The sequence below is a fragment of the Centroberyx affinis genome, unplaced genomic scaffold, assembly GCF_046629955.1.
Source record: "Centroberyx affinis isolate AG114_WGS23_722 - 3 ecotype Tasmania unplaced genomic scaffold, CSIRO-AGI_Caff_v1 ptg000209l_1, whole genome shotgun sequence".
NCBI lineage: Eukaryota > Metazoa > Chordata > Actinopteri > Beryciformes > Berycidae > Centroberyx > Centroberyx affinis.
This window is the reverse complement of record NW_027278901.1, coordinates 14984-26904: the sequence shown is the minus strand read 5'-3', so window position 1 is coordinate 26904 and position 11921 is coordinate 14984. Positions and strand designations below refer to the sequence as shown.

Genomic DNA, 11921 nt, shown 5'->3' with positions numbered 1-11921 from the left:
GGTACAATAGATGTATTTGTGTATAGTGGTAACAAATAAATATGCTTGTCATAAATAATTCATAAAAATGTTGTTTTGTGTCAGCAAAAGGGTGAAGGGGTCACATTATTGTGCCAAAATCTCAACGTCATCCTATGCGCGGCTCATACAGTAGTTACGGTAGAGAATTCCTCCACACTTTCGCCCCTAGGAATGCTGCCTTCAGGGACCGTCGGAAAAATCACATTTAATGGTTGAGGGCACATGAGCAACACAACAAAGTGGTAAATATGAGCGAGGAAGTGGGACATTTTTTAAAAGATCTGATGTTTAGATGTTTAGATTGCCTTCGTTTAGGTAAGTACAAGGTGCTGTTATATCTTTCTATTTCCACTCTTTAACTTTAGTTGTCACACATAACCTTTTCGAGTATTTATTTTTTTATGCACCTCATAAGTGGAATGAACTGTTGTCCTGAAGGAATGCAGCCTACCTGTTTTTACTTGGTCTATTGGAATGTGTTGTCTCTTTTTAATGTGTAGGCATGTGTCTGTTTTGTGTAGACCTCTTCACATTTTTATTGTATAGCTGCAAAAAGACAGCTCAGCTCTCAGTTGGCCCTCCTTGGTAAAATACAGGTCTATCTATCTATCTATCTATCTATCTATCTATCTATCTATCTGTGTAATTACATGATTGATGCAGATTGTGCCTTTTTCATTGTGCCAAAATATTGCAGTTCCACTTGATTTCTAAAATGAAACAACACACACACACAAGCACACACACACACACACACACACACACACACACACACCAAAAAACGACTTTTGTTACAGGGTCCCTTTTTGTCATATCCGACCGCCACAAGTGGTATTTTCGCCCTACAACCTGTGTACTCGGAAGTAGCAGCTTACGAGGAGCACTTGAACGCACCAAAAGTCTCGGTCAATTAGTTTAGTTTAGACAGTGAAGAGAGCTTGTAGTCTGTCTGTAAGCGCTCCACCAATGACCAGCTAAACGCCCCACTGCTCCTACTCTGATCTGCGGAGGGAGGGGGCGAATCCCAAACTTTTGGCTTTTGGACTTTTTCTTTTAAAAAAAAAGAAAAAGAAAAGAAAAGAAAAACCATGGGATTCGAGTTGGACCGCTTCAAGGGGACCGTGGACCCGGACTTCAAGTGCAACTTGTGCAATAAAGTCCTGGAGGACCCGCTGACGACTCCGTGCGGTCACGTCTTCTGCGCCGGCTGCGTGCTGCCCTGGGTCGTGCAGCAGAGCAGCTGCCCCGTCAAATGTCAGCGGATCTCCACCAAAGAGCTGAACCACGTCCTGCCGCTCAAGAGCCTGATCCTGAAGCTGGAGATCAAGTGCGACAACCATGCGCGAGGCTGCGAGAAAGTGGTGAGGCTGCAGCATCTGGCCGAGCACGCCGAGATGTGCGACTACTCCCCGGCGAAGTGCAGGAATAAAGGATGCAACGAGGTGCTCAGCCTGAAGGACATGGATGCTCACATGCGCGAGACGTGCGATTACAGGCCGGTGGGGATCTGCGAGAGCGGCTGTGGGCTGATGCTCACCCACAAGGAGCAGAAGCTCAGCGGCCACTGTTGCCTGAGAGCCCTGAAGGCGCACAACAGCGCGCTGCACGGCAAAGTTATCAGCCTGGATAAAGAGTTGAAGAAGCAGTCGCTGAAAGCCAACAAGAGGGAGAAGTCGCTGCTGGCGCAACTTTCCGCCGTGCACAACGAGCTGCAGATGACAGCGCTGAAGTATCAGAAGAAATTCACCGAGTACAGCGCGAGGATCGACTCGCTCACCAAGACGCTGGCTTTCCCGTGCAAGGTAAAGGCAGCAGGAGTTCCAGTTTCAGGGAGCTGAAGAGTTTTTTTTCTTCCCCTCTCCTCTCCTGTTCGCCCTTAGTTTCCCTGCCTATCATCTGTGGGATAACTTGTGTTCCCATATTGCAAAAAAATAGATGCATGCATTCATAAAAAATTCATATACTTTAGAATATGTTTAGAGATGTGTTTCAAAATGCATATAAAAAATGTGTTTGTACATGTAGATTCAATACATTTTCTCCCTAAACATGTATCTGCAAGTCTATCTAAACAATACTTTTCTCCTCTAATTCTAAATTCTAATTGGAAATACATTTCAAATGAGTGACATCTTCATGTATAAATACCTTTCGGGGTCAATTTTGTATGTTTTGGAACATCTCTCTCAACATACAGTATTTGTTTGCAGTATAGGAATTGGTATCTCCAGGTTATTGGGCCTGCATGTTGTTTGGACAGTATTTGTTTACTTAATAGGAATGAAAGTCAGACATTTGAAGCCCATAGCTTACTCTGAGGATTCTCCCTCTTATTCTCAGGTTTTCAGGAGTTTTTTTAGGGGTTTTGCGGAGGCCAGTCCTCCTGCTCAGGAGTTTGTTTCTTTGCTGTCTGCTTTGAGACATGGATGTCAGCTGCGCTTCTGGCCAGCTGGCAGTCAAGGGGGGGGGCAGGGCCAAATATTTACTGCAGTTCTGTACACACCGAGAGCCAGGTTCCAGTTATATTGCCTCCTCGCAGCTTGCTTGTTTGAAACTTTCTGTCATCAGATGTTCGCCCTTTCCCTGAGACAATAATAACAAATTATAGTCATAGAATGCAACAGCAGTAATAGCACCTAATACGAATAAGCATGGTGTGAAGCAGTGGATCCCAAAGTAGGAGCCTGTAGGACCTTTAGGGGTCTTTGAAGGAGATCCCAAGCATTGTAACAACTAAAAGGAGAATTTTACCAAGATTTTTGGAATATTGCACAATGCGATGGTGTGTTTTGATCACAGTTATCCTTCTCAACTGTTCCCTCTCTTCCCTTAAAGTGTAAAAAGATGTAGAAGTCTACTAAATCACACAGTATCTGTATCATACTGTATATAATCACAACTAATCTTCTTAGATGGAAGTCTGTGGGCTGATATGTCTGGAAGAAGGAACCCCTGGTGTAAAGAGTAAGCCTTGACATTTTCTGATTCAGATTTAATAACCTAATGCCTCCTGTAATTATCAATTATAAACATCAAGGATGTAGAAGTCCATAAGTCAGTTCATTTGTGGAAGTATGAACAGCAGGGTGTAGCTAATGCCCTGCCACAGTGATCAGCAGTAGGGAGTGGTCAGATTGTGATCAGGCTTGGTAATAAAATCTGTCCAAGAAGAAGAAGAAGAAGAAGATGAAGAGCTATTGCATTACTACCCACTCACATACACATGACACACACACACACCCACACACACACTCCCTCCTCACAGTCCAGCTGCAGAAAATAATGTGGACGAATGGGAACTCCCTTTACTTTGAGTTTACACCTATTAACTGAATTTTGTTAATATTCTTGTATTAGTACACAGCAACACAAAGGCACATCTTGCCTAACTGACATATTTCAAAGATGACAGACTTTAATGTTACCATCTCAAACATTTTATTTTCACTTGGTGATTTCATATTGTTCATCATGGGTTCAATTCCCGTGAAATCTGTTCCGGTAGGCTGGTAAACTGCACACCAAAACCAGCGATGCAGTGAAATGGTGAAATCGCTCATGCTGGTATAAAGACGCTCGCTCGGCCTGCAGTGCATGCTGGTTATCATAATTTATTTGACAGTGCTATATTAATATCCAACCTTGGAGAATACGTTAACCGCGTTATTATCAGTGAAACTCAATGTAAACAGAATGAAGAAAGCCCCCCCCCCTGCTCAGACACTCACACATTATACGAAAGGCATAGGAACTGTTTAAGAAATTGCCCACATAAGAGAAAGAACAGGTTGGAAGGGGGAAAAGAACATTTTATGGATAATGTGGTTAGTTTGAAGGCTTTTTTTTTCCCCCTGTAAAGAGTTTTTCTCTGGATCCAGTCAAGCAGTGAACAGGATTGCTTGGTGGGAGAACCTCAATGCACACATGGCAGTATGAAATAGAGCGACACAAGTGGAATTAGCCGTGGGAGGCGGGCGGCTCGCAGACTGCCACTGCACTGCAACTCTCTCTGAGCCCCGGCCCGACTTTCTGCTTGTGCTATCAGCGATCAGTTGTTATCAGATTTGCCGCAATTTATGGCCTATTTGATATTTTTTGTTATGACATCCTTGCTCGCCAAATAGGGGGGAAATAGGCGCATCACTTTGCGCAACGTTTGACAGGTAACCTACTTTTTTTGTTTTCAAGTCTTAGTCACTCTGTATGGGTTTGGCTTAGGCTTACGCTGGCCCAGATGGAGGATTGCAATGTGTTCCTTTAGCGGCCAGGCAGCGACTGAGAGAGAGTTTGAGGACAACGTTGGTCATGTGGAATAACTGACTGGATAGCAAGGGTGTGTTCTCTTAGTAGTCCTAGCACTGCTTAAAGAAACAGAATTTGGCTTTCTTTAAGTGAGCTAATGAGAATTGAAAAACAAAACAAAAAAAGAGAGCTCAGATTTCTTTCTGGTTCTGTTAGGATTGCTGTCACACTTCCCGTTCAGACTCGGATCTTTGTTTTGAACTGAGCCCCTTTTTATAGCTGTTTCGGGTGACAATGTTTATGCTTCATGATGTGATAAAGAGCTTCTATCAAAATCACGAGACATAAAACAGATTGGCCCTCCGCTGAATTTGATCTGGGTAATCACGGGCTCAAACTGATTAGGCTAATCACGGTGTAATTTTCAAGCGCGGATCTTTGAGATCATTTAACAAAATTATTGTAGCCCATTAGTTATCGCCAACGCGCGGGTGTCAAACGGGTATGGCAGAGATTTGACTGTGCAATTTCCATCATAATAATGTTGAAAATCAATCACCCTCCTGCCAGAACTCACTGGAAGTTATTAATCTCACCACAAAATTGAAAACCTATTTCCTTTATGTATGTGAATCTCATCTTCACTGAGTAGTGCTCCACTAATTGAATAGAAAGCAAACGTTCCACATCTTTCACAAGCTCACTGAAATACCTTGACCGATTATTCCGGTCATGAATGAATCATTTTTCCATCTATTGCACATCTCGTTTCAAGCAGCCACTAAGTGCCTGCCTCCTGATTGCAGGCCAATAGTTTGTGAATCAATAATATTTTCCTGTCAAACTTTACTTGGTCTTCATTCAGCTTTCCCCACACTATAATTAGACACAGTGTTTTTAAGAGGCAGACGGAGGGGAAGCAGCATGATGGAGGACAGACTCGGAAAGTGTGACTGGTGATGAGGTGAAGGCTCAGAGTCAGTTGCCAAGGCACCAGTGAGCAGGAGGCCATGTTTCTCTCCCATTTTACTCTCTCTCTCTCTCTCTTCAGTAACAATCCGTCTTCTTCCTCTTTTTCCATAAACTTAGACTAACCTCGCCTTTATATTTTGGTACTTATCATCGCTCCCATTTCTTCCCCCACAGTATGCCTATATAATCAAGTTTTGCATAGGAACATTTTCTTCTTTTTATCACCTAGGCATACCTAAGGTTTTAGTTAAAGGACCACCTCCCGATGCGATTCACTTCATTTCTGAGGGATTACAGTTTTGTCCAGAGTGTTCACAGATGCGCCAAAAATGCTCCTTAATGACTCTGAGTTCATTTTAATGGCTCTCACGGACTAAATGCGAAAACACCTTAAAAGCTTATCCAATTAGTTCTGTGGGTCGCAGCCGAGTCAACATGGCTCACTTGGAATGAGAGAATAATCTGATATGCTTTTAACTTATTTAGCTTGCATTCCTCAAATGTCATAGTCATATTCATGTTTTCACTTAATGCCCAACTATCTGCTCGCTAATGGGTCGTTACTGTTTACAATAACGGGCTGTAGTCACCGTCATGTGGAAACATGTGCTGCTAATGTTGCAGTGACACGGTGCAGGAGCGCACATTCCTGCGTGGCCTGACATGCACAACATGGCATACGGCCTATATGGCAGCCGGGACCCTGTACATGCCAATAATATCTGCTTTATATTTAGTCCCTGTATGTTGCGGCGCGCTGGAATGGCAGCTGAAATTATGTTTCCTAGTACCTCCCTCTAAGTCCCCCCTTTAAAAAAAACTGATTAAGAGCTGACTGCGCGAGTTTCCCAGAGTTCTTCATGTCATCTCGCCACTGACTCAGAGGCCTTTTGGTGTATTAATATACATGGGCCAACGGTTTGTGAGAGGAAAGGGGCCTTAGCCTTTCCTTGAACCGCTCACTTAACGGCTTCTGGTCTTAGGGCTGAGTAAGTCGTACAGAATGGTGTAGATTGACATGGGAAAGAGAGGAATGATCCAGCCAAATTGTTCACTGCTACACTTTCACATCATCCCATAATGTGTACAGGAGGGGGTTATTTACTTCCTTGTACCCCTGCATCTTCCTCTATTGGTCATTTTTGTGTTTTAGCTTTCCTGTCATCCTCTAATCAGGTCAATAATTTGGTGGTCATTTTTCTCCTCCAGTTTAATCATTCAATCATTCACTGGAATTACTAACGGATTATTATGAATACCGTCCTGCCATGTCCTCATTCATGTGTCTTTGTCTTGTCTTGTCTGTTGTCTGTCTGTGTGTAGGAAGGCGAGACGAAAGGCGTGACAGTAGTCCTCTATCGGGAGGGCGGATCTCTGGGATTTAACATCATAGGAGGACGACCATGCGCGGTAGGTTCAAAGCCAGATCTCTTGTTTGGAGGTTTCATCTCCCCCGGTGATCAGCCAAGTGTCATATGGCAACTCAGGAATGACTAGCACATACTTCCACGCACCACAAACTTTCTCTGCACTAACATGGCTGAGACAGTCATGCATATGTTTTCAAGTCTGTGGATACATAGACCGCATCTATCAAGTTTTATTGTGTTTATATATTGGTCTGGTTTAGCGGATTTGGCATTACAGATAAAAAAACTATAATTACTTTTATGAGAGTTAAATCTGGGATTATGGCTTTGACCACAGTTGTTTTGTCTCTAATTGAGGGGATTTCAGTGGTGAGGTAAACACAGAGGAGTGGAAAGGGTCTTTTATCCCAGGCTGAACCTTTCACGGCCACTGTGCTTTCTGTCCCGAGGCTCTGATGTGTAATTCATTAATGATGCCCGAGGTCTGCTGACTGAAGGGGTTCAAAATATCCCGACGCCGGTTACAACTGCGTCTTCCATACATGGAGCTTCTTTCTCTGGTGTGTGCATGCAGCTCCCATTGAAATGGTGCTCTCCGTATCTGTTTCACTGGGACTGTTGCAGGGCTGTTTTTTCTATAGCCGCAGTGACGCACTTTGCTGTAGCGACATAGATTATCACAGTAAAACCTTTTTATAGCAGGAAACTATAAAAAGATCTAAACATAAAAGTAGTGTGTTTTTCCTGATTCTATGGTCTTGTAGATTTGGGACCCTTCCAGGTCTCCTGACAGAATCATGTATCAAACTTAACCATAAGAGAGCAGAGATTATGCTTGGCTCTTGCTTCACTGGCAGTCTAAAATCAACAGTTTACTATGCAAGAAACTGTTAATTAAAATGGAAATAGCTAATATCCCTGTAGCTTTTGACACGTGTTAGATGTGGCTGGGCTATGCTGGCATAGCTTGGTGCTAGGCTAATAGTAATTAGTTGCCTGCTTTTGTGGACTCCACAAGGGCTAAGTGCTGGAGTTAGTCCACAACTCACAAGGCAGGGGTGATGCATGGCAAATCATTAGGCTCCTCGCACAGTCCTGTTACCACAGTTCCTTAGATCAGATCCGTGAGCAATTTGTGGAAAAGCGCTGCAGTGTTAACACTGAGTATATGATGAGCCTGAAAGAGGAAGCAGACCAGAAATAATTAATTACAGCGTTCGCAGCGTGACTTCTGAGGTTTCTTTAAGTATCCCATTAAAATTTAGTAGTGTCGCACAGCTCAGCGGGAGTCTAGAGTGGGTTTCATGTGGTTTTGAAGAGAGAGCTGAGAGGGATGCTGGCAGCAGCTTTTGTTCAGCCAATCTTAGCTCTGACATCGGGGTCACAGCCACAGTGATAGATGCAGAGTACCTCATATCCATCCCAACGTGTCCAGTCAACATTTAGCCTCTCTGCAGGCCAGGGTCAGTGCTCCAGGCCTGGGAAGCATGTGAAGTGGCAGCCCATCCTGGCACAGCCACAGCACCGTTATAAGCACCTGCAACTATGGCAGTCACTGCAGGCTGTTGAGGTCCACAGGCAGTGGCTGTTAACTAGAAAGACTCACATACTCGACAATTCAAATGGCAAGCCATTTCAATTGCCTGCATAATATCTCCAGGGGTTTTTAAAGTAGGTTACCAAGTTTCATTGAGAGTTCAAAAGAATGCTCCTAACATTTCCTTTGTTGCAGATAAGAACAAACACTGGATTTCATTATTTTGCATTTGCGTAGTTGCTGTCATAAATGTGTTACACGCTAGTTATGTCGTTTTCCCGAACATTCTGATCAATGTGCTTTTTTATTCTCATGTCAAGTAATCATCATCTCCTCAACAGGATGACAATGACGGCACTTCGAATGAAGGGATCTTTGTATCCAAGATCGTTGAGAAAGGTCCAGCGGATAAGGAAGGAGGCCTTCAAATCCACGACAGAATAATAGAGGTATGTGACTGACTGTGGCGCTTCATGTGAATGGAAAAAACAAAAAAAAACAGCAGTTGATGTAGACAGAGAACTTGGATTATGTGACAGCTGTTGTGACAGAAGGTAAACACAAAACCTGCTTTTAACAATCACTCAATATTTGTGACCTGGTGACCTCTGACAATGAAACTCCAGCTCAACAGCAAATATGACTCATTGCGTAAGCGCTTGCGTTTTGGACTTTTTTCAGCTCAAGAAAATAAACCCTATAGACGGCAAAATGTTTCGACGTGTACTTCTAGCAATCAACACTCAGGCGGAGGCTTTGTTAAGTGGGGCAGCGCTGCGGATGGAATGAGATAAACCTGAGGCGAGGCTGTCTGTCTTTGGTTTGCCGAGTGAGAGAGAACTCTGTGTTCGCGTCCTCGCTGACAAATCCTTCATGACAGAGCTGCCGTGTAGCATCCTCCTCTCGCCTTTAAACAGAATCTAGTGTGGAAAGGCCAGCTCACCCTGGGGTCAACTTGAGGGATGCATTGAAAAAATCAACATCACAAAGGTTGCCTTTATAGAGCGGTGTCAAGCAGAATCTTGCACAATGGATGCATTGAACTGAGAGGTTTATGTGGATCACAAGTGTGTATTACTGCATGCCGCAAGATGACAAATATGGTTTGTCGCAGACGTTATTGTCAAACCTCAGTTAAATTACCCCAAAGCATTTTTTGACCGGCACAGTGCCTACATAGATGTTTGTGTACTTCCATTGCAAAGTGTTTACAAGAAGAGAAGACTCCCAACATCTGGACTTTGTTGATCACTCTATCCTGTCGTTCATGCAGTTTAATGCTAACTACTTACAAAAATGCCACAAGTCTTTTGACACAAGCCTCATGCAGTGGTTGTAAATACTGCGGTTGTAAATATGGCAAGGCCCATAACTAAGATGTGACATGTTAGTCCTCAGTCGTAATCTCTTCAAGTAACAGAATCAAGTGGCTCAAAGCCTCTGCGCTCATTGAGATTTGTCATAAGCTTCCTTAACAATGGGCAGATTGAGCCACCGAACTGCGACAGCAATTCACTTGGCGCCTGGTGACTTGAGACCAACAGGGCCTCCGAGTGGGCCGCTAGCTGCTGCGGCAAGAGGGATTAGCTCATGTGTCACATGAATGCGTACCGCTGGAACTAAGTGTGTGTGCGTGCGTGCCTATGCGTGTGTATGTGTTTTTATGAGTTTGCGTGCATGCATGAGCATCTGCGTGGGTGTGCGTGCGTGAGTGAGTGCACGGAGGTTGGGGTTTCTGGGGGGAATCATGTTAATGGGCCAGATGCTGGTGTGCTCGGTTACTCGAGAAGACGTCTTGTGTAGGGTTTGTTGTTGATATGGCCATTCACCCTTTATCAGCGAGACAGAATACAGATTTTGCTTAAGGATGATGTTGCACTTACTTTGGCATGTTTGTCCTCATATTGTTTTGGAGCCATTGTGGGCCAAGTCACCAAATCTCTCCAAAGAGGAGAAAACATGAGCAGAAAGGACATGAAGAGCCTAAGGACACAGCGAAGGGCCCTATTAAGTGACCTTTTTCAAGAGGTGAGGGATTACCAGACAAAAAGCAACAAAATAAATCATTCAGGCATTGAAATAGTGATGTATGGACCGCTCACAGTTGTTGTTTCCCCTTTTTTCATTGGATAGGAAAACCGATATTGGAGGCGGTTCATATTTCGCCGAGTCCCTCTTTGTTAGCTGGTCAAAGAAAAAGTTCCTCGTCATGGTTTTCGAACCACAATAAGAAATGCACCGTCATGACGAGAGGTTTGCAATTGTGCGGGTTGCATCTTTGACCCGGGGTGATGAGGGCTGTGAACTCTATGGGTTACAGTGATGAATTAAAGGAATTTAATACCACGGGCCCAGAGGCAGTTTCATGCAGTGTGTTTTTGAACTCCCGTGGGTTGATAAACCAACGGCTTGTCGGTCTGTCCTACTTAGCGTCCTGTGTGGGACAACGTGCATCATGGGAGTGTGCATTTTAAAACCAGACCCACCGGAGCCCTTCAAATCTGGTTTCTCGACACACCTCTCAGTCAGCAATTTTTTTCCCTGTACATTTGACTCCAGTGGGCTGGTTCAACCCGCAATCACACGCCACATCTGCAGAAGCTTTTTTTTTTTATTATTCCATTTGATGATGTTCTTTGCTTGGAAGACATTTTCAAAGTGAACGTCTCAGACAATCTCCTGTGGATGAGAAAATATCAAAGATTTGGGAGCGATACTTGGTATCAGAAATGTCCATGGCAGAAAGCAGGTGCTCTTCAGAATGGCTGATACAAGGATGAATAAAACCCAAAGATGGTCTGAGGCAAAAGTTACAAGCCTTTATTTTATATTTGCAGTCTGAAAAGTGGAAAACATACTGATGCAGTTCAGCTCGAGCGAGCCTTGATCAGAGTGTCACACAAGCTGAAACCTGTCTGTAAACTTTTCCAATTGCCGAGGTCAAATAAAGGCTTTTCAGCTTTGAGATCTGGTAACAGTGTATCAACTACCTCCATTTTCAGCCATTTTCACTGCTCTGGTTTCCTCATTCAAAGATGATGTGATTACGTAAGCCGAATTTGGACGATTCAACAGGTTTTCGAGTTTTAGTCATCACCGCCCCCCGTTTTCCATTGTAGCCGGCTATGGAAATGAACGCGCTTTGTCGTTTTCTCTATCCTATGAAATCTGCCATACGAGACGACAAAAGAGATAAGCATAGCATAACCTCGCTATGGGGGGATCAACTGCTCTAAAAGGGGCCAATCGCATTACACGGAACGGCAAAAAAGCAAGTTCACCTGAGGAGGCAGGAGCCGCCGCACTGTAAACAGCCGGAGAGCTGTTTTCCCCTTCCTGTAGTAGAGGTGTTAGTTCCAGTAAGTCTATATGGATGTAACATGTACATGATGATCCACGGCTCGTCCTTCTATAACAGGCTCTTAGCGGGGGAGTGTGATAGCAGATGGCTGTCCTCTAACTGCGCTACAGGCTGGTATGAATCAGCGCATGAATGCCTCCTTGTTCAGCCAGAGACATTTTTTCTCATAAAACCTCGAGTCGTGTTTGCTTTCGCTCGCCCCTCCGCGAGCTGCAAAAATCTTAGCACTCCGGTCAGGAGCTGCCTGTGTTTGCCACCGGGATCTGATAAATACGTTCTGATGCAGTTTGACTCATGGGATTGCGCTGGCATGAGGGGCCCTTTCTTTTTAGAGGACTTACTCTCTAATCCTGTTTTCAGATGGCTGATTGTTTACTGAAAGCAAAAATTGTTAAATATGTTGTGTGTGCACTGTGTG

At 44.1% G+C, this 11921-nt stretch overlaps 1 protein-coding gene across 1 annotated transcript; it reads left to right on the top strand.

The window, feature by feature from the left end:
* Positions 1 to 1109: 1109 nt before the first annotated feature.
* LOC139661483 (E3 ubiquitin-protein ligase PDZRN3-B-like) lies at positions 1110 to 8591 on the top strand (the record flags this gene model as incomplete). Its single annotated transcript, XM_071539928.1, has 3 exons — positions 1110 to 1823; positions 6559 to 6645; positions 8484 to 8591. Coding segments are annotated over exons 1-3 (909 nt in total), but the record flags the coding sequence as incomplete, so codon positions are not given.
* Between the last annotated feature and the right edge of the window lie 3330 nt (positions 8592 to 11921).